Source organism: Cyrtonyx montezumae, unplaced genomic scaffold (assembly GCF_038088225.1).
Source record: "Cyrtonyx montezumae isolate F1298 unplaced genomic scaffold, pur_monq_1.0 scaffold_7, whole genome shotgun sequence".
NCBI lineage: Eukaryota > Metazoa > Chordata > Aves > Galliformes > Odontophoridae > Cyrtonyx > Cyrtonyx montezumae.
The window spans coordinates 14,164,924-14,192,144 of NW_027072078.1; the positions used below are offsets into that span (position 1 = coordinate 14,164,924).

Consider the following 27,221-nt stretch of genomic DNA (forward strand, 5'->3'; position numbering starts at 1 on the left):
GTGGAGCGCCCCGCCGGGCGGAGCTGTGCCGAGCCGAGCGACTCCGCCTCCGCGCAGGGAGTAGCGGCGGTAACGGGAACCGAGCGGAGCTCCATCTCCGCGGCGGCGCCTGTCCTTTCCCTGCGGCGGAGCAGGAGGATGCGGCCCGGCGCGGGGCTCTGAGCGATGGAGGGAGTCCTGTACAAGTGGACCAACTACCTAGCGGGTAGGCGGCGGGCCGGGCCTGCGGTGCGGGGCTCCGGGCCTCGCCTCGGGGTGGCTGTGTGTGGGCTCCAGTCTCCGACCTCGCTCCCTGCCTCGTGCTGGGCAGCGGGCCCCGGCGGCGCTCCGGCTGGAGGGGTGAGCTCTGCGTTCCGCTGGGGCTCTGGCAGCCTGGCGGGCAGCCCCTGTCCCAGCGTCTCGTTCCGCCAGCTCGGATGTTGCGCGTTCCTTTCCGTTTTTCTGAGAATCGCTTTTATTTGTGGCGTGCAGAGAATCTGGGTAGTGTTGCTTGCTGTTGAGGAATCATAGAATGGTTTAGGTTGGAAAGGACTTCTAAGATTATCTAGTTCCCAGCCCCCCTGCTGTAGGTAGGGACACCTCCCACTACCCCAGGTGGACCTTGAATGCTTCCGGGGTGTGGGGGTGGAGGGGGCATTCACAGCCTCACTGGGCAATGTGTGGAGTGTCAGGTAGGCTTACCCGAAATCTTCGTGCAACTCCATTCTCTTGATTATGTTTTTGATGTTGGTTTTTGAAGTCTCTGCTTCTGTGTCCTAACCTGTAAAACATATAAAAACTGGAGTTCAGGGTGACATACACAGGAAATGTATCTGTAGAGCTGCTGTGGAGTGTACTGCACCACAGATCTGCATTTGCTGTCAGGAAGCGTAGCTTTGTTTGCTCCATCCTCTCCTAACAGAGATGTCGTCTCTGCCTGGACATAGCAGTGGGCGGGCTGCACTTTCAAGGTGAAAAAAATTTGTTTTCTGGTGCTATAATAGAACTCATAATGTCTGTAGAGTAGGTTGTGCTGGATCCCATGCTGTGCCTAATCAGGCCTCTTCTTGGCAACCAGTGACTTCATTGCCCTCTTGGTCTCCTGCTCCTCAAGCATGCTGTTCTGTTCCAGAGAATTCAGGTTTTCAGTGTGGTGCGGTGCAAAACTGAGCTCTGACAGCATAGGATAAACACAGACTCCAAGTTGCCAGGATTGCATGAGCTTGCTTGGAGTTGAAATTTGCGTGTCCATCTAAATTGGCCTTCCAGTGACAGAGAATACTTGTACCTTGGTTAAAAAGCCATTAGTTAAGATGATTTGGCCACTTCCCTGTAACTGAGGACAAATAACGCAGTGGAAAAACTGGTCATGAAAGACGTAATGAGTACCGATTTCTTTTTGAGATAGTATGTCATTTCTCACTTCTAGTTTTGTGACCAAAAGTATTTCTGTGAAAGATAAAAGGATCACAAGTAGTGATGCCTTGTGGTGTGTAATATGAACTTCCCATTTCAAGTTTGTCACCTAATAAGTGAGTACATAACAGTAATTGTGAGTGCTGTATGCACAATAGACAGTTATATCTATGTGTACATGACTGCCTCTAAGAGTTAGTCACCCTCTAAAATACAGATCTGCAGACCTATTCCTTCCATGCGTATTGTCCAGCTAAGAGCATCTGCTGTTGTTGCATTTGAAATTTAGAGTGTCAGAAATTCCGTAGAATTTCCTGACTGTAACAGAAAAACAAATTTCAAGAAACTAAGCGGAATACTGTGGGTTTTTTTTTTTTCAGTATTGTTACCAACCTTGTTGCTACTTTACAGTATGTTTTTGTAGACAAAAATAGGCCATAGTATTTATTGTAGTTTTCTCAGTTGAAGCTAAGCTGCTTTTTATCCTTGCTGAAGCACTATGGAAAATGTTATTTAGTTTCCTCCTTTAAAAGCAAAGGAGGCTTTTTTTCTAGCTTAAATAATGTGTGCATCTAAAGACTTGTGAAATACAAATCTTGTTTAATATTTTATCTGATATCAGATGCTGTTTACCTAGATTCAATAAGAAGAAGTGGTTTTCTTCTTTTGCTTGCTTCTGTGGGATACCTTGCTTCAGTTTTTTCCAATGCCAGCGTAATGTGAGGCAGAAATAATCATCTGTATAGGGTCTCTTTTTATCAGAATAAGACTGTTCAGAAACATGTTGACTTAACGTATGTGCTAAGGAGATAAGGGCAGTTGAAACTCAACGTTTTGCACTACCACGTTACTGTTGTTACTTTTTTTTCCAAGCAGTGTATTTCAGAGCTCCATTTTATAGAACAAGGTCTACTGTACAGTTGTTTCCTTGCTGTTTGCACATTAGTTTAGTATAAGTATTTGTGTACACATAACTTGGCTTTTTTTTTCTATGGGATATGGGGTCCCTTAGTGTTTTTTTTTTTATTTTAATATTCTGTTTTTATGAGAATATGGATCTGTCTATTGAGTACATCCCTGAATTTTGAAAGACAAAGACGTTTAGTGTTCCAGCTAATAAGTAACTTAAAGAAAAGTTGCACATTATTTTTTTCTTATCTTGGAGTTGTGACATTGGAATAGGCTGTGCAGGGAAGTGATGGAGTCACTGTCTATTGAGGTGTTCAAGAAATGTGTAGATGTAGCACCAAGGGACGTGTTTCCATGCGTGGTAGTGATGGGTTGATTGCTACATTTTATGATTTTCTAACCTCAGCGATTCTTAGTTGCTGTGTTGTTGTATGATCATGGTCCTGCACTTCTTGAATTAGCATTAACAGTGGTAATGACTAAATGTGAGCAGTATGAAGCCTTTAGCAGATGTTCAAGAGTGGTGTCCGACTAAATTGTGATGTTACAGTGTGTAGGTGTTAGATGACTGCAGCTTGTTTTGCTGGTTTGGTAACATGCTGAATCCGACAGCCCACACCATAGTTTCGCCAAATATGTCAAGGCCTTGGCCGTACAGTTACTCTCCTCCCAACTCAACCAAACAGGAAATAAGAAATTTGATCTCAGGTTGTAAAATAGAGGGATTATCTGTTCATATTGTCTATCTGGTACAGACTATAATGGGTCCAAGTTCTTGGTATGCTCTCGAGGAATACTTAAGTTCTTCGTTGGTTTTAAAAACAAAGGTAATTTGCTAGGCAAAAATATTTCTAATAGTATTGAAAAATATGGTACCCTTTGCACTGAGTGTTGGGTTTTATGAAATAGCTCTCAGAGAAATAAACAGTTGTTGTCATTGGCCCTCACTGATTAAAATATGTTAACATTTCTATTTGACATAGTGCCGTGTAGAGTTCTCAGAAATATCTGTATAAACTGCTCTGTTTTGCTGACATAATAAAGTTTGTAATCGTGAAATAGGTTTGCTGATGCAAAGCTGGTCACAATCTGAGTGGAGCTGGTGTAATCTGTTCTTGCAAACAGACTCTAAGTAATATAAGCAGCATATCAGTTCCTAGTAGAGTGCTTGAAGTTAAGTTGTTGGTCAGTGGAGCTGGGCTGCTTTCAGAGAAAAAGTGCATGTCAGTGGTTAAGTGTGGCATGCAAACATTTTCACTGACATACGATAGGCAGGGGAGACTGAACATGGCAGTTGCAATGACAGTTGTTTATTTCTACAATTATGATCTATAGGAAGTCTATCTGAAAAATGTATTTGAACAAAGATGTTTCTCAGAATTATTCTTTCAAACTGGGATTAATTGGTGGCTAAATTAAAATTTCATTCTGCATTAGAATGCAATGTAGTGGAATCTGAAATACTGCCAATCTTTCATTCAAAAGGAATGGGAATGAAATAGCTGTATAACACGGATTTGATTATAGAGCAGCTTTTGTCTTCAGACCACAGACTCTTTATTTCCCATTGTGTCATGGGATTGCTTTAATGTTTGCATCATTTATTATAAAAGTTTTAATAGCCAAAGATATACATTTGATTTGTGATTTAGTAATTAGCCTAACCTTTCTTTTTCATGTTTTTGATCTTATCAGGTTGGCAGCCTCGGTGGTTTGTCTTAGACAATGGGATATTGTCATACTATGATTCACAGGATGATGTTTGCAAAGGCAGCAAAGGAAGTATAAAGATGGCTGTGTGTGAAATAAAAGGTAAGGATTAGATTTCTGCTAGAAGAAATTTTAGCTGTTCGGGAAACAGAAGAGATAACCCAATGTACATTTTGCATCATAGATTCTCTCTCTCTCTTCTATATTTATAGTACAATGTGATTGCTTCATAGCTTACAAATAATAGATTGAGATTGTGTGAATTGTGAAATGGTGACCAAGGAGAAGGTTTGGGCCACTTAAAGCTTTTTTTTTTCTTTTTTTTTTAATCAATATTGTGAATAAGAACCCACAATATATTCCTCTTTGTTTTGAGTAGTTGTATGCATGTGGCATATGCTTGAAGTTACATAGGCTAACTGTTTATTTATTTATACCTCTTTTCTATCACATAAGAATGAAATGTTGCAAAAATTTCAAACCTGAAATGGTTGTTTTTCAGAAAAGTGTGGCAACAGTAACCTGAAAGGAGGGATGCTTATAAAGCAGTGATGCTTGTTCTTTTGTCTTCTTGAGTCATTTTTGTTGTTCTGTTCTTATGGTGTAAGATGAATGTTGTTGTTTTTGTGTTTGTTTTGTTTTGTTTCGTAAGACTTGTTTCTTCTTCTATGTCTTCAGTTCATGCAACAGACAACACCAGAATGGAGTTAATCATCCCAGGGGAACAGCATTTCTATATGAAAGCAGTTAATGCAGCTGAAAGGCAAAGGTGGCTGGTAGCACTGGGAAGTGCAAAGGCCTGTTTAGCAGATACTAGAACAAAAAAAGAAAAAGGTATGTATGTTACCTAGAGCATGCAGAAGCCAACCACATTTTCAAATAACTGTCTTCAGGTAATGACAGCACAAATACTGCAGTACAAGTTCACTACTGTTGTCTTTAAAATGTAAGTTGTAATCATTTCTATTCATCTTTAAGGTAAATTTCCCCATGATATTTGATTTGTGGTAGAGACTGATGAAAATAACTGTATGACATCACCTGTTATTGACTTTATTTTGCTACTCATAGGCTTTTTCACTTCTCTGTTTTCTGTATTGAGTTTCCACTTGGATTACTTTGCCATCTTCAGATTTGTCCTGCACTATGTATCCAATTGGCTTTCCAGGAATGTTGCTGTGACCATATGAAGCATTGGATCCTCAACTGCTGTGAATGAGTTCTATTTACTTCAAAAAAACTTGTATCATTTCTTCTTCTTCCCTGTTTAGTTAGGAGTCTAACTGTAGGCAGTTTAAACTTGAAGTCCATGGATATGTGATTCCCAGGGCCCCTGCTGAGAAGGCATATATGTTTCTAAGTTTTTTGCCTAATACATTTTTACAGACATTACAGAGGTGATACTCTGTATCTGTATTCTGTCCAAGGCTATTAAGAATCACTTCTATGTAAAATCAATCACATGCTTTATTCTTAAAATTTCTGAATGTGTTCAGCTCTGTCCTATTTGACAGTAAGGCATTTAGAATTTTAATATGTGGGCACTGTTTGTTTCCTTTTACTGAAGAGAACTCTTCCAAAAAGCCACTGGATGAAATCTCTTCCACTGCAGGAACATAACCCACAAGTACAATAACTGCCTTACTAGATCAGACTAAATGCCTCTTATGAAAACCAAAAGCAAAATATTAAAAGGGAATAAATGTGAGAAAAAGAATGTAAGTAATGTAACCTCTCCTGGGTAACCCAAGATGCGTACAAATGTGGGTATGCTCTCATCTTTCCAAATATTCTCACAGAATAGTTGAGTCTGGAGGAGACCTCTTGAGATAGTGCAGATCAATATATCCGCTCAAGCAGGTTCAGCTACAGCAGACAGCCCAGGACAGCCAGTTAAGTTTTGAGTATCTCTAAGAATAGTGATACCACAGTTTTCTGGTAAAACAGTCTGTCGACTACTACAGTACAAAACTATTTTCTCAAGCTTGGATGAAATATCCTTTGTTTCACTTTTTGCTTTTTGCCTTTTTTCCTTCCTGTCACTGAGAATAGTCTGGATATGTCTTCTTTAAAACCTCCTATCAAATTCTGAGGTATCTACAAATGTGCTTAAGATTTGCCCGTGCCTTAACACTCATAGCTGCCTCAGTTTCTCCTTGTGTGTCAGAAAGCCCTAGTCCCTTAGTCATTTTCTTAATCCTTTACTGGACATGGTCCAGTGTGCCCATATCTCTTGTGCTGAGGAGCTCAGAATGAATAGAGTATTCCAGGTGTGATTTCACAAGCTCTGCCTGGAGGGAAAGGGTCACCTTCTTGACCTCTTTTATTGTGACGACCAAGTATCAGCAACTTACTGTTATGAGAATAACCATATTGCTTGTAGTGGTTATAAAGCCCTTTAATTTTAACTGCTGCTGGTCTGATTCTCCATAGTTGCTTTTATTTTCTGCGTAGTAATTTTGGTGTCTTGATGTAATGATTTCTGATGTCTACTAAATTTTCATGCACTGACTTTTTTTTTCCTGTATTACACACTGTAGCTAAAACAGATTTTAACTTTTATCTTTTTTAGTTATATGCCTCTTTCTGATTGTCATTAAAGTAGCATCAGTTAACAAAAAGTACAAACTAATTGTCTAGTGGTATTCCATGAGCTTATTTATAACCTTATGGCCTTACACAGCTAAATTATTTCAGTTGTGCGGTTTATTAGCAACAGATTACAGGTATTTTTAGAGTGTTGGTATGTAATTCACTCTCTGCAAAGTGTGTGAGGTTAATAAAAAACAGTGCAAAGCAAATGGAAAAATTAATAGTATACACACTGGTCACAAGTGCACTAAATGTTAAAATAAACTCTACAAAGAGATTACAAAGTTTTCTGAGGAAGCACTCAGCATAGCTGAGTGTATGAGCCTTACCCAGTAAGCAACCCTGTGGTGTGTTTTGGTATTATAATAAGCAGAGTTCACTAAAGGGTGGCATTTTGTAAAAATGATGGCAGACTTTTGGCCCAGGAGTAGCAGGTAAGCAGTCTGATGCCATCAAGTCTCTATCCTGGTATTGTTCTTAGAGTCAGTCCATCACGTTCTCCCGAATATGCTGATGCCTAAGGTTGCCTGTGAAACTACTGTGGTTCAAAGAACTTGCTTGTAGTCTCCGCTCCACTCTTACCTTCCATGCCGTTTTAATTGAAAACAAACTGCGCTCTGTACTTGTACCACTGAGAATGATCTGTATCTAAATTTCCAGCAATTAATAATTCAAGGAATTATTATGCCATAAGTTGATATTTCCTTTATTTCTTACAGAAATAAGTGAGACCAGTGAATCTCTTAAAACCAAAATGTCTGAACTTCGTCTCTACTGTGATCTTTTAATGCAGCAAGTTCATACAATACAAGAATTTGTCCACCACGATGAGGCTCGCTCTCCTCCCAGCATTGAGGTATTGAATTTCTATAATGACTCTAGGTGACTTATTCGGCTTAAGGCTTAAGGCTTCTTCTTCATAATTTTGGGAGATTTAACTTCAAATCAGTTTTTGAATGCTTGTCTACATAATACTAACATTGGTTAAAAGGACAGAAGATCTGTTATATTAACTTATAGTAAAAATATAATAGGATTTGTTGGAGAAAGGCTATGTCATAGCATGAACCAGTAATTGAGCACCTGGTGTGAAGGCAGGGCCAACCCACGAGAGCTGAAGTGTATGCAGTGTAAAGATGGCAAACTCTTGGCTCAGAAGTGCATGCACCTGGGAGACCAGAAGGGGTAGAGCCAGGATCCACCCCTTCCCAGACCGTATTTAAGGGTTGGCAGTCGAGGCTGTGTTATCTCTCTGGAGAACCCTGTGTAAAGGAGGACTTCCAATGGTTAAGTAGTTGTTCTTTGTTTCTGCATCCACAGCTGCTGCATTTGGGTTTGTTCTCATTTGCTGTAGTCTAGAATTGTGCCATTCCATTATTATTGCTGTACTTTCCATCACATTATAGCATTACAGTGTTGTTGGCTGCTACCCTAAAAAAAACAACTGATGTCAGAAAGAGATTAGTGTGCTGTTGCATTTAGTTGCTGAACTGACCTCATTAGAAGTGCCCATTTGATTAAGTAAAATGGGAAATGGAAATCACTTCCAGTTCTTAGTAGTAAGAATGGAAATTGGGGAAAACCTTCCAATGAGCCCTACTAGTAGGCATAAAGGGGATGGTGAGGGAAAAAGTGAACCTTCCTATGATAAGGTATGGGATGGCATAGCTATACTAGAGGGATGGGGTGCTAGCAGAGGCCTTGAAGGACCTGCTGCCTTAAGATGTGCTGGCAAAACTGCAGCACAGACAAATCCTATGATGATAAGGCAGTGGGGAAAATCAAAGGGAATACTTAAAAGGAATTAAGGAGTTATTCTTTAAGGAGGTGACAAGATCAGCTGAAGTGCCCCTAGACCAATGCATGCATCTTGGGAAACAAGTGGGAGGATTGGGAAGAATGCTGTTTTACTAGAAAACTGCAATATAGTTGCTGTCACTGAAACCTGGTTGGATGATTTCCCGTGACTGGAATGTGACTATCAATGGCTTCAAGCTATTCCGAAGGGATAGGCAAGAAAGGAGGGGAGGGGGTATTGTTATCTACATCAGGAAAGTAATTGTATTTGAGGAGCTGTCTCTAAAGAACAGTCAAGAACAGCAAAGGGAGCCTTGTGATTGGTGTATATTACAGGCCACATGATCAAGTGGAGCCTGTCAATGAGGCCTTCTACCTTCAGCTAGCTATAGGAGGTGTCACGAACACAAACGCTCATCCTGCTGGGGGGACTTCAACCACCCAGACCTTTGCAGCATAGTGAGCTGACTTTTCCAAGATGCATTCCAAGAGGAGTGCATTGAGGATAACTTCCTGAGTTAAGTAATAGAAGGCCCCACTGGGGGAGATGCAATAGTGGACCTGTTGCTCACTGGTGAAAATGGACTGATTGGTGACATTAGGATTGGAGGTTGCCTGGGTTGTAGTGATCATGCTATGATTGAGTTCATGCTCCAGAGTGATATGAGGCAGACAGAGTGAAATTAAGATCCTAAATTTTAGGAAAGCTCTTCAGGGAGTTAGTCAACAAAACACTGGGAAACTGTCCTCGTGGACAAGGAGCAGAGCAGAGTTTGCAGATCTTTAAGGAAGCTTTCCTCAGGGCACAAGAGCTCTCCATCCTCAGGTGTAGCAAGTCAGGAAAGGAAGACAAGAGACCAGTATGGCTTGTCTGGGGCCTGCTAGTCAAGCTGAAGAGCAAGAAGAAAACGCACAGGCAGTGGAAACAGGGAAAGGTACCGTGAGAACTGTATAAGGGAACTGCTGGGCTGTATAGGGATGGGGTCAGGAAAGCTAAGGCCCAGCGTGAACTAAACTTGGCAAGGAGTGCCAGCAACAACAAGAAAGGCTTCTACAGGTACCTCAGCCATGAAAGGAGTGTTCAGGAGAGCATACCCCCACTAGTGAGTGACAAGGGGAAGCTGTTAAAAACAGACAAGGAGAAGGCTGAGGAACTTAACATTTTTTGCCTCGATCTTCTCTGATAACTGCTCATCACACAGTTGTCAAATGTTTGGTTCGGTAGGAGGGGAGTGGGGAAGGTTCGTGACCACCTGAAGAACCTGAACATCCACAAGACTTTGAATCCTGATGAGGTGCATCCCAGAGTCCTGAGGGAATTAGATGTTTTAGTTGACAAGCCACTGTCAGTGATATTTGAAAAGTAGCAATCAAATGAAGTCCCGGGTGTGATATCGCCTTTTTTCCAGTCACCATTTTCTAAGAAGGGCAAAAAGAATGACCCAAGGAACTACCGACCTGTCAGTCCCACCAGTGTGCTGGGAAAGATCATGGAGCAGATCCTCCTGGAAGCTGTGCTGAAGCACATGTAAGGCAGGAAGGTGAAACAGAAGAACAAGCGTGGCTTCACCACAGAGAATTCCTGCTTGATCAACCTAGTTGCCTTTTATGATGGTGTCACTGCATCAATGGACAAGGGAAGAGCCACTGATGTTATCTGTCTGGACTTCAGTAAGGTCTTCAACTTGGTACCTGTAACATCCTTCTCTCCAAATTTGAAGAATATGGATTTGATGGGTCAACTAATGAACGAAGAACTGGCTGCAGGACTGAGACCAGAGAGTGGTAGTCAGTGGCTTAGTATTTGAATGGATGTCAGTGACAAGTGGTGTCCCACAGGGGTCAGTGCTGGGACAGATACTATTTAATATTATTGTCAGTGACAGTGGAGTTGAATGCACCGTCATCAAGTTTGCACACCCCAGGCTGTGGGGTGTGGTCTGATGAGATGCCATCCAGAGGGACCTAGACAGGCTTGAGCAGTGGGCCCAGGTGACTCTCATGAGGTTCAGCAAGTCCAAATGCAAGATCTTGCACCTCAGTCAAGGCAGCCCTTGCTACCAATATAAGCTGGGGGATGAAAGGATTGTGTGCAGCCTGGTCAAAAAAGACCTAGGGGTACTTGGAAATGGGACGCTGGACATCAGCCAGAAATGCACCCTCATAGCCCAGAAAGCCAACTATCCTAGGCTGCATCAAAAGAGGTGTGGCCAGCAGGTTGAGGGGGAGTGATCCTGCCCCTCTGCTCTGCACTGGTGAGGCCTCACCTGGAGTACTATGTCCAGATGTAGAATCCACAATACTGGAGAGCTGTGGACCTGTTGGAGCACATTCAGAGGAGGGCTGCAAAAATGAACCAAGGGATGGAACACCTCTCCTATGAGGACTGGCTGCGAGAGCTGGAGCTGTTCAGCCTATAGAAGAGAAGGATCCAAGTTGACCTAATAGCGGCCTTTCAATATCTAAAGGGGTAGCTACAGGAAAGAAGGGATCAGACTTGTTAGCAAGGTCTGGGGTGATAGAGCAAGGGGAAAAGGTTTCAAGCTCAAAAAGTTATAAGGAAAGAGCTTTTTATAGCGAGGGTGGTGAGGCACTGAAACAGGTTGCCCAGAGCTGTGATGGATGCTCCATCCCTGCAGTCTTTGAAGGTGAGGCTGGATGAGGCCCTGGCAACCTGATCTAACTGTGCATGTCCCTGTTCATTGCAGGGGAGTTGGACTAGGTGACACTTAAAGGTCCCTTACAACTCAGGAGATTCTATGATTCTAAATTTCTCTTAATAGTAAGGATGGAATTCAGTGAATGCAGGGGAAAATTGTATTTGTGTTTTTTTTTCTTGCTTATGCTTCTGTTTTCATTTAATTTCAGAACATGAATGAAGCCTCTTCCTTGCTTAGTGCCACATGTAATACATTTATCACAACGCTTGAAGAATGCGTGAAGATTGCTAATGCCAAGTTTAAGCCAGAAATGTTCCAGCTGCCTCACCCTGATCCCTTAGTTTCTCCTGTGTCACCATCACCTGTCCAAATGGTTAGATATCTTTTAAATACTGTTTTTTCTAAGGGTCACATTGTTGTTTATGGGAGGAAGAGTGGCAGAAAGCTATTGCTGTATGCTTTGATGTCAACAGATGGAATCTTGACTCTGCTCTGTTCATTATTGGTCCTAAATGTTTTATAAATCAATACTTCTCTGTTTCCAGATTTTTTTTTCTAGCCTTTATGTAATCAGAGTAATCTGTTGTACATTTAAAGACCCTGTACTTAGATTATCTGTTAAATTAATGAGATTCGAATACTTGAAGCACTTCAGCAGTACAATGATCTTTCAATGTATTTTGTTCAAAAAATGTTTAATCTAATATGATCTTAAAAGGTTAATAATAATAAATATACTGCTTGCGTAACTCTGTTACCATTTGTTTATTTTAGAACAGTGTATTCAGAGTTGTTTTAATTATCTAGTTGCGTGTGTAGATTCTAAGATGGGCAGTATTGTACTTTTTTGCTGTGGGAATCCCTTTGTTTGCACTTTGATCTCATCTCCTTCCTTCCTATCAAAGTTTATTTAAATTAATAACTTTCATACATAGAAAATGGTCATAAGAACCACAAAAAATCAAAGGACAGAATTTTATTTTATTGTGTATGCAGAATTTAAATGATCTTTTGGTGGGGGAAGGAGTATGCATCAGCATTTCTGTTTAACATGTCAATTAACAAATGGCCCTATGACTAGGTAATATTTTGGATAAATTGCATTTCTTGTGTAAATGCTTTAGTGGCAATCCATCTATTATTTTAAAGTTGTTTTTTTTTTTTTAACAGCAGTTGTTCTTAATTAAAAAAATAACAAACCACCCTCTTTGTAGAGGCTGTAAATAAAATATAAGTTAGTGTTGATGTGAATATATTGCTTCTTGAAATTACTTGACTTTTTTTTTTTCTTCCTAGATGAAACGTTCCATTAGCCATCCTGGTTCTTGTTATTCAGAAAGGTACTTTTCTATTTCATTAAATTGTATCTCATTTCTCAAAGCACCTCCCTGAACCTGCTATCTAAAATCAAAGTGTGAGACAAAGTTCACCTGGGGGATAAAAATTAAAAGACATAAGTTGATGTAATGTTGAAAATTAAGGTGCAGATCCACACTATTTGTGGCAAATAATGAAGCTGCTGTGTCTCATACTCACTCTGTAAATATTTATTCATGCAAATGACTTCTGCTAAGTTCATAAAACTGGACTTGCAGCTTGAAGTGCTAACGTTGCTTTTTGGGTTAGTGTTTCAGATTTTTGAACTTTTTTTCTGCATGCAAACAATTTACTGCATTTTTATTTCAATTTTTAGTCTTTAAAATTATAAAAATCAGGAAAGTTCTGTTGACTATGCCATTTGTGTGTTGCTAAAGTGAAAAATATAATTGATAGACCAATGCAATCTGTAGTCAAAATTGTTTTAAAATTTTGGTTCTTACAGTTTTTTCATACTAATATAACATGTTTAATTTATAGGAATAATCAGTCTGTGAAAGAATCAATTTCATCCCTTCATCGATTATCACAGCAACGCAGAAGAACATACTCAGATACAGAATCTTACAGTGATACTCCCCTGGAAGATTCTCAGAGTAAGTTTGGAAGAGGCATGGTTTTCTTTTGTTATTCCTGTAGCATTTTATTACCCTGTTTGCATCAACTATTTTAGGGCTGATGTCAGTTTGAGGGAAAAGATTTGGTTATACAATTCCTACACTACAAATTGAAACACCTGTGTTACATAGCTGACTTTTCTGGCTTTCATTCATATAGATAAGAATCATACAGCTGAAGCAGTTACGTTAAAATGAGTAGGACTGCTTGTAATCTAACGCTGAGATCTAACCGGAGCAGGAACATTTGTACTAAAACAATCTTGTGTGCGTGTTTGTTTTTATCAGTGATATGGTTTACTGTCTGCTCATTATCAGTAAACAAATTCTCCTTTCTTGAGTCCTCTGACTAGAGGGCTGTAATTTCTTCCTAGAGCATTTCTGAAAAATCGCTCATTTCAGTGGTTTTTTGCCTGTTGTTGAGAACACCGTTGTTCTTAAATGGTGCAGCATTGCAAATAAGTAAAAGTAACCTCCAAAATTATGAAGTGACGTCATGATCATAGTCTCTCCTGATTAATGGGCCTACTGGCTTAGCAGCTGGTTCTGTGATTTTTCAGTCTTGAATCTTGCTGTCCTTTGGACTCCATCCTAACTCCTCTCAGGAAGACTTTTAACTTGACTAGTTCTTCTTGGCTAGTTCTGGTTTAGTCTTGCTTTCTTCTGGAATGCCTGATGCCTCACTTGGATTGAAAAAACCTGAGGCCTGTGCAGTGCTTAAAGCTTGTGTGAGCCCAGAGAGCTACTAGTGCTGCGATAGTGTAAAAGCATAAATATTTGCACCTCCACACCATTTCCTTGCTTCTCTGGTGCTCACGTATTTTGGGTTGACAACCACTTTTGACTCACTCACCTGCTACCAGCTTAGGATCTGCCACCACAAATCCCAAGGTAATAAACTAGATTTAGACTCCATTCTGTGTTTCACTGATGACATAGCTACACATCAGTCTTGTTTTGGTTGTTAGCATCTGGACCTTCTTCAACAAGTTAAACTCTTTTCAGGACTGCTGAAAAGTCTTGTTCCTGCTAATACCAGACTTTTGTAGTTATCCTGGTTCTTTCTCTTTCCTGACAGGCAGTCTAGCAATACTCAACTTGCAGGAAGTCATCAGATTTGTTTTAATAATAAAAAAATACTATACTATACTGATGTTTAGCAATGCATCAGTGATTTTTTTTCTCAAATTAATGTCTGTCATACAGTATTTGTCTGCATAGTTGTCTTTCAGTATATAAAAATTATTGTTTAAAAAAAGGTACCAGGTGTATACTAGGTGAACACTTCATTATATCCGTCGTTCTTGTGCATGATATTGTTTAAAATCTTTTAGAAGTCCATAGTAATTATGCCTCTTATTCCTCATTTAGAGCAAAGACTTAACAAGTAGAATAGTTTACAGATTGGATGAAGGTTTTTTGATTGATATTTAAATACTTCTTGATGTCTTCATAGGATCTTCTCACTGTCCTAGAAATGCTGTAAATGGAGATCTGGTGTCATCAGCCATTCCTGAAGAAAATAGATTGGTATCAAATGAAAGATCAGAACTGGAAGGGAGTCTCTCATTCTTTTCTTCCTGAAGAAGCTGAAAGTGTTAAATTTTCTATATCTAATGCTATGCAAAGTCTGCTGTAATTATATTGTTATTATAGAAAGTAGTAATTTCCCTTTTTAGAAGGATTTCTCTGCACTTTATAGAATAACATGAAAACTATCTTTGAAGTGTATTTTATATAGTTTATTTGCAAGAGTATTTTCCTAGTATTTCACAGTTTGAATGTGCATTTTTTTTTGAACAAATGATGGTTTAACAGATAAGCATCTACATTTGTAAATGTTGCTCTTTATAAAAAGTTTGAAGGTCTGACTGATACAGTAGTAAGCCTGCAGATTATAAACTTTAGCAAAGAAGGCTTTTTTCTGTTATTTTTTCCTTTTTGGAGAAAGTGCAGCTTGTGCCTACTGATCATCTGTACAAGCAATTTGCTTGGAGCTTTGTCACCCTGCAGTGGCTTTTTTGCCTTTGTAAGGGACTGGGCATTAATGGGTCTACTCTAGCAGCATGATGGTAGTTGACATTGCCTTCTTTAAAAACATGAGGATTTACATAATCTGGTCCTTATTTTTAGCCAATGAGAGTAGAAATATTTAGTGTATTTTTCTAAGAAAAAAAAAAGGCATACAAATAACTTAATATGAAGCATTTGTACCAAATATTGGATATTTAATAATTTTTATTTATTTATTTTTTTTGCATCAAAATTTTTTACCTACTTTCACTACTAAAGATACAAAAATCTAGTAAAGGTTTCAAAATGGTCATAAATTGTTTCTGCTGTGTGTAGCATCACAGTAGCTAATGCAGCACTTATAATACATAGCCTGCTCATATAATACTTTGCTAAAAGCACATCTTATAGAAGTAAAAGCTGAACTATTAGGCCATGAAGCTGCTGTTGATGTGGATAGGTGTATCTATACATATTTTATTTATGGTATAGTATACAAAGGGAGCTTCTGTTTTGGTGACTCCTTTATATCATTTCAGGATGGTATAGACCAGGAGGTGGATTCTGCTCTCAGTTACATCAGTGTAAATCTCCATTTACTGCAATTGAGATCAGATTCTGATATTCAGTAATTTGTAAGTAATAGAGTTAACAGTGCCTACTAGCACCTTGATCTGTAAGGTTGCTAGAGTTAGCATTGTAAGTTTTTGGTGGGGGGAAGGGAAGGGTTGGTGTTCATTTAGATTTAAACATTGTCTTAGCTGTAGAGCACTTTAAGCAAGCCATTTACTGTCTTTGATTTACATAATTCCTAAATAAATGCGCAGGGTTTTTTATACTCAAGCACATACCAAAATCTATTTTTTAATATCAAATCTTCTTTAATTTGGTCTAATTTTTCTTCCTTTGGTGTATATGGATATTTTGGTGTTTTCTGAAGGAGTTTGGGAAAGGCAGATATGGTTGAAGTGGAAGATTTCATTATAAACTTCTAGAATATTGATTCATCTAAATGAAGATAGATCCAAATGTTGAGGAAAAACATAAGCTGTTGCTTGTCTAGACTACTAGTCTTTAAGCCATTCTGTTGTTGGTCAAATGGAATGGAAAGGCTTGTTTATTTGAGTAAAGTTATTCATGGCTTCCCTCTCAGTGCTATAACTTGTGCTCAGTTCTGCCAGTTCTCAGGCAAGTGTCATTTGCATATCTACATACTTGTACCCCCCTCCCCCCCAAATGTTTTCTTTTCTGTATTCTTTATGACACTTAAGGCAATAAGTATTAAAAGAAAACATGTTCAGAGAAGTAAATGATGTAGTTGAGTGCTATATTGAATCATCTACACTGGTTTGGAACTGCTCTTTTAAATTTCACTCAAGTTTCTTCCTGTGTTTACAGTGTTATGTATGTCACTTTAATGGAAATCTATTTCTGAGAAAATAGCCTGGACTCTGTATTGTGCAAAAATTTCCTTGAGACTGATCAGTGCATGTAGTTGAAAATCAGTGTTTAAAATGTGGCTGATACATATTTTAGGTATGATTGGTTAGACTAAAGTTGTAACGCTTAGATTCAAGTGTAACAGTTGCCTGTAATTACTTCAGGATGGTGTTGGCTTTATTTTTCCATGTGATTAAAGCTGTAATGATATCTTAGTATATATGCAATGTGCTCTTGCTAAAGTTCAGTCAGCTTTTTTTTTTTTTTTTTTAACTTACCTTCACTCTATGGCTGTTACTGGAACGTGTTCAAGTGAAATCAGTGACGATCAGGGTCTAAGAAGTAAGTCATTCTCAATAATAGCGCTAAGCTGGAACCAGAGTGGTCCATGTGTAGAAAGATGAAAAAAGATTTGGGTCCTCTTACTGAAAAATAAGGAAGAGTACTGGTCTGCAGTTTTAAAATATGCTTGCTAATTTCTGCTAGGATTTTTTTTTCTTCAGGCATCAGGACCCAGAGGTGTGAAAGCTAAATGCTTTGACATGGTGGTGGTAGGATATTCTTGTGAACTTTGCACTGTGGTGCAATAGGTCCTACCTTTAAATGGAGTGGAGGTCAGCCTGTACAGTTAAAAAGCCCAGTATTCTACCTGAAGAGAGGAAGTAAATATTTTTGGACATTCAGTCTTCATTTTCTTATTTATTTATTACTAGTCAGAGACTACTTAGTCATAAGAATTCCTATTGTTTTGGGCTGTTTTATTGAAAGTGAAAGAGATAAACGCTTTACATTATGTTGTGACTTTATCAATCAGTGACACTCAGTTTTCGTGTTCACTTACTTAGCTGTGTTGTAGACACTAGATCAGCAGCATGTCAGTTTATCTGTTAAAATTGTCCTTCAGCAAATCCTTTAAGTACTTTACTTTAAATCCTATTTTAGATGTGTGAGTTAATCACTGCTTAAAGTCAGATGTGCTTGCAAACAGAACTAACTTGTTTACACTACCCCACCAGCATGCTTTTAGCTTGATCAAGTCAAAATATCTACCTCCAGATTGAATAGAGACAATTGAAGACTGAATTTTCAGTAGTTAACTTTTATTTTTATTGTTATTTATTTTCTTACATTTGTCTCTTAAGGCCCCACATTCAGGTTTTTTTCATTTTTTGTAAATGATCCTATTTCTGTCACTCCAAACTGTCTGGATCTAGTTGTGATCCAAAACTTAGTTTTATTTTGTGTCTTAACCCCCATTTATTAGCTGACCTGCAGGTCATTTTGTCTCTGACTATGTGAACTTAACTCTGCCCTGATGATGTGATGCTGAGTTTGCTCCATAGGTGATTACAGGTTGGAATCCAGCAGCAGTGTAGTACTCTTAGTGCTGTACAAGCCTAAGCTAATAAGCTAACATACCCTGCTGAGAAGTTAGGTTTGTTTTCCTAGTTGGTGAATGGTGCTAGATTTTGTGCTTCTGGTTACCAAACCAGGCTGACCTAACATGGGTCTTGAAGATGTAAAATATCTCACTGTGCACTGCACAAAACAAGTCCCTAGCTGTGAGGACATGCATAGTCATGTTTCTTCCTTTTCTTCCTCTTGTTAACTTTACAGTGCTATCACTGGTCATTGTACTATGAGTAGTGCCCCAGCTACTTTCTAGTTAGTTAGCTGTTATTTTCCTGTGGAAAAAGTGAATCCCAATACTCAAACCAAACCAGGGAAAAAAAAAAAAAAACACAAGAAAACAAACACATTTTAAGGTGCAGATAGCATGCTTTATTTCAAATGAACAATTCTATCTCAAGGAGGTTTAACATCTAACAATTAGATTTACTACTACATTAGAAGAACTACAGCAAATTGAAGTGTAGGGCAATATCTGATGATGTAACAACAGCTTGTTTTCAAACTGTGGTTCACTGCTTAGTTGCCTGTAAGTAACTACTAGCTGTCTAATACTACTACACAAACTCAATCACTGCACCCTACGAACCTCCAAGAGTTGGTACTGCTGCTGCACTTGAGTACCTAAATGGCTTTGATTATGGGGATGGCCAGGTGATGTTACTTTTTTAAAGTCATTCAGGCAGTCAGTATGTCAGAAGCAGCACCGAAGCAGTGGGTGAACAAAGTGCTGGCCGCTTGCACTCTGTTCAAAAATTGTCAGTCAGGCATGGAAAATACGACATAACCAGATCCAATGTAGAACATTAAAGTAATACTTACAGGAGGGTAATTGTAAGTATCACCAATGCCTTACATTTCTGATTCAACATAAATATATGTGCATGTATGAAATACTATGCACAGAATCCTCTCTTGAGTGTAGGTAATCTTCAACAGGGAATCTCTCTACCTGTTGAGGCATTCTTAGACATCAACAATGAGTTGAGGCGCAAAAATTAGTTAAATGTTGAGCAGGGTAGTCGTTTGCTAGGAAACTTTCTCCTCCCAACTGTTAACTCCAGAAGTTACGTTTCAAAATGTCATAAAACAAATGGTACAAAACTTCATAACCGTTAACTTCGGCTATATACAGTATGTACATGTCATTGAAAAAAGGGTTTAAAATTCTTAGGTCAGTAATGACTATAAGTCATAATGTATATTTGTCTCATTCAGGTAGGTATAAAAATATTCTTTTTTTTTTTTTAATATTTACAGATGAGTCCATATATGAATCACTTGTAAGAAGACAAGTGTAAATAGTAGAGATCAAGCTCTCTAAATGGATCGAATATTAATATTCACAGTGGCAGAATCAGTACCAAATTCATTTCCTAAATTCAGAGTGTAAATTCCACCATCATTCTTCTGGACATCCATGATGATCAGGGTAGTTAGGTCTTCACTGGTCTCAATGTGGAATCTGCCTTGCTGGTCCTGACTGGTAATTTTTCTCCCTCTGCAGTACCATGTTATTTCAGGAGCAGGTTCACCCGAAAAAGCACAAGATAATGTGAGAACTTTTCCTTCATCAATACTGATGTCAGATGGCAGAGCTTCAATTTTTGGTGGTACTCCTTTATAAAACAGGAAAAGAAATACCAAGTTAGTTTGTTTCCACTGAGCCCTTGTGACATGCAGCAGGTTTAGTCTAGGGACTATTTCAGGATATTCAAAGCACTAACTCTACCAGTAATTGTGTTGCTCACCTCTCACACCTGATTTAAGCATCTTACTAGTTGAACTTTCCAGTTGAGCCATACTAGATTTCCCCATAATACTGCTGGAGCTCATCTCTACAAAGGATTCTTTCATGGTGGACATGCTTTTTGCAGACATGCTTGCAAATTTCGTTTCAGTCATGCTGCTACTGCTGAAACTGCTGAATGAAGCCTCTTGTTTAGAAGAAGCCATTTGAAAGGATTGAGAAGAAAAACTTTCGTGCATGCTTGCGTCGCCACTTGTCTTCAATACTACCTCCTTTGGAGGTTCTTCAATTAGAGCTGAGGAGCATCGCAAACATAGAAGGAAAAACCAATAACGTCACATTAACTAAGGAAATCATGCAGTCTGTCTGGTTAATTTCACAGAAATGAACAGGAAGCTTAGTTTGCTTTCAATGAAAAACTGCAGTGGAGAGTACAATTGCATGAAATCATTCATTAATTTGGAAATGAAACAACAGTAAGGAGGATGTATCAGATTGAAGGAAAGACATACTTTCCTTCCCATACAGGAAGAAACAGATCGTCAACACCCCATTTCCTATTAGAGCCATGGTTAGAATTAGATATTGTGTTCAGTTCATAGTTGTAGAAGTTGTGAAACATTTTTAAGTTCTTAACAAGCATCTTACTAGATGTCACTGCACTCTCCCATAGTTATAAAGGGAGCAAAAGTAATCAGCTACTGCAGCTTTCCTTTAAGCCCAAGCACAGTCATCCAAGCAAATCATGGTAACCTCTTGGTGCAAGGAATAGAGATGTCCTTGTACAGCCAATAAAATCTTAAATCTGGTCCATTTATAGCTAAGTTAACAAAACGGTTTTCAACTACAGAATTATTTTATTTCATTGGAAGAGACGGTGTTAGTAATTCAGGAAAAAGTATTTGCCAGCACCAATGTCTTCACTTAGAAGAAATCATAGAATCATAGGAGTTGGAAGGGACCTCAAGAGATCATCAAGTCCAACCCCTGTGCCAAAGCAGGTTCCCTACACCAGGTAAATGTTCACAGCTTTCTGTTAACACTTATCCATGGACATAGAAGAGCATCTGTATGCCTCGCTGTAAGTGCTATGAAGATTTCTAATGTCTAAAGACCATTTCTAATGGTCTTTCTATTTATTATGTATATTACTATATACCTACAGAACTAAAAATAAACTTGTTAAAATAGTTCTATCAAACTTATCGGTGGCTTTTATCAAAAAATCGTTTTAGTAAACACACCACAGCAGAAAAGACTGGATTAATCTCAACACAAGATGCAGAAAATGAACTTACGGAATACAGTCAAAGATGCTGTAGCGGAGCACTGCCCATGGTAATTTTTAGCCTTAACTGTGTATTTTCCAGTGTCATTCACTGCAGCATTTCGAATCTCAAGTGAATAAATGTTTTTTGAGCGAATCACTCTCATGTGTGATGAAACAGCAATCTGTGGAGGATTAAATTTTTTCATTAAGATCAGTTCTATGAAGAATTGTAAGTAAGTAAGTTTTCAAGTAAACATATTAAACAAATACTTACAGGTTGATTATTCCTAAACCATTCGATTTCGGGAGGTGGATCACCAGAAACTTCACAGGTGAACAACACATCTTGTCCTTCATTGACATTTTGAGACTTAGGCTGCGTGATAAATGCTGGTTCCTTTGAGCGCTCTTTAGAAAAGGTAAGAACATACTGGCATTTAATAATGCCTTCATCAGTTTTACCTTCGCAGGTGAGTATACCTTCGTCTTTATTACTAGCCTTTTTGATAGTTAGTGTGTGATCGCTTCCAGAAATGCCATATCTGTAATCATCAGAATTTCTTAGCTCCATTCCATTTAGCACCCATTTTACTTCAGAGGCACCAGGAATGTTGGCTTTCAAGGTCACTTTCTGTCCTTCAGACACTGTCATTTGAGTCGAAGAAGCTCTAATTTCTGCTTTCAATTGTTTGATGTCTTCAGTAACAGATGACTTTTTAATGACTTCTTGAACTGCTGCTTTCTCTTCAGTTACAACTGATGATTTCTGGGTAGAAATTGTAAATACTTCGTCTTCTTTCTCAACTGATTTATGAGTTTCAGATACACTTTGTACCTGGGAATGGATGTTTTTAAATACTTGGCCAGTAAACTGGAAGCTAGTTTTTGAAATACCTCCTTCACCAATAATTTCACAAGTATATTCTCCTTTGTCAGATTCTGTGAGGTGATGGATTTTGAGCTCGTATGTGCCATCTGCTGCATAATGAAACTTGAAATGATGGTCTTCTTTCAGTTTTTTGCTGTCCTTATACCAAACCACTTCCCTGATGCTTAAAACGCTACTTTCAACTGCGCAGGATAACTTCACCTTATCTCCAAGAGTTTCTGCTTTCAGCTGCTCTTTTATCTTTGGAGGAGAAGAAGTTGGTAATTGTACTTTCTCTACTGGTGCTGTTTTATCTCCAGGTGGTGATTTTGCTTTTGGAGGGCTACTGATGGGTTCAGGAGATTTCACTCGTTTAGGAGACTTAACCGTCTCTGGTGACTTTACACGAGGCTCAGGAGATTTGATTCTTGGAGGCGATGTGATTGTTTTTTCAGGAATTCTTTTTCTTTGAATGGTCAAAGTAAAGTGTGCTTCCTGTCTTCCTTCAGAGTTTTCCACTACGACAGTGTAACTTCCTTCATCTGAAATCTGGACCAAAGAAATTTCAAAAGTAGAGTTGTATTGTGTCCGTGTTACTTGGAAGCGCCTGGAAGAAACAATAGGTTGACCCGCACGGACCCACGTTATTGTTGGTGCTGGTTCTCCATCAACATCACAGGAAAATCTTGCAGTCTCACCTTCAGAAACTGTGATTGACCGTGGTTTTGTAAGAATTGTTGCTGGCAGAGTGCTCTTAAACGCCTTATGTACAGTCCTTTCTTCCAATGATTTTTCTTCAGAGGCAGTGATTTTTTCTTCAGAAGCAGCATGATGTTTGTATGATAAAAGTGACTCTCTTGTTGCTGACACTTCTGATTTGACCTCTCTTACTGAGGAACTTGCTTCTGTAGCAGATGCTTTCTTAAATGAAGAGACTGCGTATGCCTCTGTTCTTGTCAGGTCAGGTAAAATTGACCTTGGTACTTCTTCATCTCTCCGCTGGGAAGAGTATGTAGTGTAATCTCCTCCAGTAACATCTAATGTTGCATAATCAGAACATTCGCCTTTGTAGTTGGTGCATACAGCCCTGTACGTTCCACTGTCATCAATATGACAGTCGAGAATCTCCAGTGTTAATACCCCACTGGTATTAGAGAAATGTATCTTACTGCTCTCCTGGAGCTCAATACCATTGTGGTACCACTTCACTTCAGCAGTTGGTTTTGACTGGACATTCAGAATGAATCTGGTGTTATGGCCACATGGTACACGGTGTGAGCGCATTCTCAGGGTGATGCGAGGAGCGTGGTCAAGAGTGAAAGGTTGTTGAGTTAGAACTTCATATTTTCTTTCTGTAGTTTTCTGTGTTTTCAAAGCAGATTTCATGGACTCATATCGAGAAAAAATATCAAATCTTGCCATCCTTTCAAACCGAGAGAGTGATCTTTCAGTAGAAACTGGGCTAGGTGAACGTGGTCGAGTTCTCTCTGGTGTTGGAGATCTTCTTTCGCTTTCTTCAGAAGGTCGTGAATGGGGTCTAATTAATTCAGATACCGGGCGCATCAACTCAATGTAAGTCGGAGAAAGGGATCTTCTTCTCCTTAGTAATCTAGAGGGAGGTGAAAATTCCCTGTGAACATGTTGCACCATTTCTATTTCTTCTTCTTCTTCTGATGTGATCTCAGTTATTTCTCTTTCCCTCCTTCTCCTAAGTCTGCTTTTTTCCTCCTCTGCCATATATTCCAGCTCACTCTTGTATTCAGAGAGACGTCGAGTAGCACCAACAGGACGGAGCAATTCTTCATCTTCTCTTTCAGCCATTATTCTTTGCTTTTGTTTGGGAGGTCTGTAGGCAGCCCTGTCATAGCGCTGACGAAGCTCTGCATAGCTTGCACTTGTGTCAGCTTTAGTTGGGATATGGTAGCTTGAATACCTCAGCTCTCTCTTTCTTTCTTCCTCTGAATGGACCTGTGCTCCTGTAGTAGTAGAATGCCGAAGCGCAGACAGTTCAAAGCGTGGGGGGCTTCTACTTGGTGGAGAAGCAGAAAAGCCTAGCTCAAGCTCTTCTTCAAGGCGCAGTCTTTCCTCTTCAGTTCTCTTCATGGCTAAATAGTCCTCAATAGGTAGGAGTAATTCCTCATCAGATAAATCACCAAGTGATCGCCTCCTTGGTCTGTAGTAAAACTCATAATCTGGAGATGGTGCACGCCGACGTGCTGGTCTCACAGTTTCAAGATCATCTTGTGTTAGCTTTGGTATGCGCCACTTAGGCTTATACTGATCTGAAATGCGTGGCAGTGGCATCACATAGAACTGCTCCCACCGGGAAAGACGTATGCGTTTCTGGCGTTTCTGAACAGTTCTCTCAAGTTTTCCTGGCATTTCATACTGGTCTCGCAGCCTCTTGTACCATTTCATATCTGACAGAGGCACAAAGTGTTTAATGGTCTGATCTTCCTCAAGAGTAGCATGCACATGTTTGCGAGGCTCTGGAACCTCATACGGCATACGAAGTTTTCTTTCTTCTTTCTTTTCTTCTTTCTTAATTTCATATTCACCTTTGACAGTCTTAGTGCTGACTGCTGGTTTATATAAGATAGCAGCTTCTCTGAGAGCCTCTTGCGCAGTTTGTGTCAGTGGAACAGCTTCAACCCCAGAAAGGATCTCTGCCATTCTTAATGTCTTGTCGATTTGCCTCTGTACATGCTTCTCCCGCTCTTCTTCAGTCTTGTACTCACGCTTGACATATTTCAAGCGTTCAACTTTTAAATAAGCCTGGCAGCTTGTAGATCCAGCACTGTTTGTAGCAGTAACTCTGTAATAACCACTATCTTCCGGTAAAGTATCTCTGATATGCAAAGCATAGTAGTCTAAACCTTCATGAATTATATCAAAGTTAGGACCAAACGATAGAGGTTGGCCATCTTTCTCCCATGTCAGTGTTGGCTTTGGTATACCAGATACCCTGATCTCAAAACTGACATTTTGGCCTTCTTGACATTCAGCATTGGCCAGCAGCCTTTTAAACATTGGCCTCAGTGTAGTATCTGCTGGAGGTGGATGTGGAATCACAGTTAGCTTAGCTTTGCAGCTGTCTTCCCCGTATTTATTGCGTGCTATAATACTGTATTCAGCATCATCTTCTTCAGTAACTTTATTGATGATGAGTTGGTAAAGACCTTTGTCTGATTCAAAAGTATACTTATCATCATCACCAGGTTTGATTTTCTGGCCTGATTTGAACCATGTTAAACGAGGTTCTGGGTGGACTGTTATAGTTACACCAAACCTGACATTTTCTCCAACGTATGCAGTGCGATTATACAAAGGCAAAGTAAATTCTGGTGGACGCTCTAGGAGTCTCATTGTGTCAACACGGCGTTTCACTTTCCTAACAGTTCTACATCTGTAGTGCTCAGACATTTCCCTCACACCTTTAACAAAAAGTTCTGCATAAGAGCTGTCTTCACCATAGTCATTTATAACTTTGCATCTGTAGGTCCCATCGTCTGATTTAGAAACATCTTTGACATACATGGTTGCCACACCTTCTTCATAATTGATTTCATATTTCTCATTGTTTTCTAGTTGTCTCATACCAAAGTACCAGGTGACCTGTGTGGACTGATCATAGTTTTCAATCCTACACACATATTTGGCATGCCCTCCTTCTTCTGCAACAGCATGGTTTATCTGCCCAGCAATTGGACCAATGTCAATTGGAGCAACTTTGACTTTAGCCACTGTCACACCCTTCTGAGATCTAATTGCACCTCCACAGGAAATGCGGGCTGCTGACACAACGGTGTTCCACTCCTTCTTTACTAGAGTGTGGTAGTAACGCCTGTGTCTTAAGGTCTTGATGGTTTTAGTGCTGGTCTTCTCTGTTTTCTGTTTAAGCCATGTATGATTAAGTGCTTCAGCAGCTGTCATTCGAGCTTTTCTTTCCTTTACTAAGAGGCGATCAATGAAGTCCATGGCCTCAATGCTTATATCTTTGAATGCTTCATCATCAAAATTGTATTCAGCATTTAGGATATTTTCAATAACTTGTTGGTTTGTTTCAGCAATGAAAGGATTAATGCCACTGAGAAGTATGTATGTTAGAGCGCCAACTGACCACATGTCTGTTGCTGTGCTGACCAAATCATGGTGATGTACTTCAGGTGCATAATATTCAGGAGAAGTGAACTGGAGTCTGAAGCTATCTCCAGGCTTCAATTGCCTGGCTTGACCAAATTCAATAATTTTAACTACAGAGCTCCTTCTTGTAAAATAAATAATATTGTCTGGTTTGATATCAAAATGTCCAATGCTTTGGCGATGTAAAAATTCTAGTGCATCACAGACCTGGCGTACATAACTTATTATTTCTCTTTCATTCAGTTCAAATGAAGCTGTGCTGATTCTTTCGAAGATATCAACTCCTGAAATGAATTCAAAGATCAAGACCAATTCTTCTAGGCTCTCAAATGATTCATGAAGATACAGGATATTTTGGTGCCTAGCAATGTTTAGAATAGAAATCTCCTTCTTTACTAAAACTTGGTCAGCACCTTTTACTTTGACAAACTTAGCCAGGTAAGTCTTCTTTGAAACTGCCTCAACACAGCGGTGTGCAATACCGAACTGCCCACGTCCAAGCTCTTCTGCAATCATGTATTTGTCATAGAGTTCCTTTGTAGAACAGTGAGCAGCTTTAGCTGTGGTTATCTCTCTGGTCTCATCAACCTCTTCATCGTAATTCATTACTCTAGTCTTATCTTCCTTTGTTATAATTGGATCAGTAGGTTCAGAAGGCTGGCTTTGGCCAAACTTGTTTTCTGCAATTACACGGAACTGATAGGTGGTCTTGCCAAATAGGTTCACCACTGTATATCTTGTATCACGAGCTTGTGCAACACGAATCCATCTCTCTGCTGTTGTAGCACGTTTCTCAATAATGTAGTTTATGATCCTGCTCCCACCATCAGTAGCTGGTTCGATCCAGGTTAAGTTGACTGAATCCCTTGAAATGTCAGTTACCTTCAAACTGCGTGGTGGATCAGGTACATCAGCCACATCTAATTCAACTGTTTTTTGATCAATTCCAAATCTGTTTTTGGCACAAACAATGTAAAAACCTGCATCCTTTCTGTCAACACCATTTGGGAAAACAAGAGATGTGAACGATCGTGTAACAATAACTTGGTAATGTCCATTAGTATCAATGAGATCTTGTCCCTTCTGCCATGTGATCACAGGGGGAGGTTTGCCACTGAATGGGATCTTGATGCTCACTACTTCCCCTCGGAGAGCATGAACAGCTCCCATACCTTCCAGGTTTTTGGGCAAGTGAATCTTTGCAGGAACTGGAAGAAAAAGAAGGAAAAACCAACACATGAGCAAAAACACCTGAGAAAGAGCACTAATG

General features: G+C 39.4%; 2 protein-coding genes across 2 annotated transcripts in view; one reads left to right on the forward strand and one right to left on the reverse strand.

Annotated features, from left to right (window-relative positions):
- The first annotated feature begins 19 nt into the window (after positions 1-19).
- Positions 20-16,720, forward strand: PLEKHA3 (pleckstrin homology domain containing A3). The gene is made up of 8 exons (XM_065751139.1): positions 20-205; positions 4,000-4,116; positions 4,693-4,848; positions 7,326-7,462; positions 11,272-11,436; positions 12,360-12,403; positions 12,921-13,036; positions 14,514-16,720. Exons 1-8 carry the CDS (start codon positions 166-168, stop codon positions 14,639-14,641), a joined length of 903 nt encoding a protein of 300 aa, XP_065607211.1. The 5' UTR covers positions 20-165; the 3' UTR covers positions 14,642-16,720.
- Positions 16,721-19,139: 2,419 nt separating this feature from the next.
- The window catches only part of TTN (titin), a 237,676-nt gene continuing 229,594 nt past the window's right edge, over positions 19,140-27,221 (reverse strand). Inside the window, exons 315-318 of the mRNA XM_065750962.1 lie at positions 21,215-27,159; positions 20,969-21,122; positions 19,672-19,965; positions 19,140-19,539 (exon numbers count right to left, since the gene is read on the reverse strand). Of these exons, the coding sequence (XP_065607034.1) occupies positions 19,241-19,539; positions 19,672-19,965; positions 20,969-21,122; positions 21,215-27,159 (6,692 nt within the window). The 3' untranslated portion in view covers positions 19,140-19,240. The remainder of the gene's footprint in view (positions 19,540-19,671; positions 19,966-20,968; positions 21,123-21,214; positions 27,160-27,221) is intronic.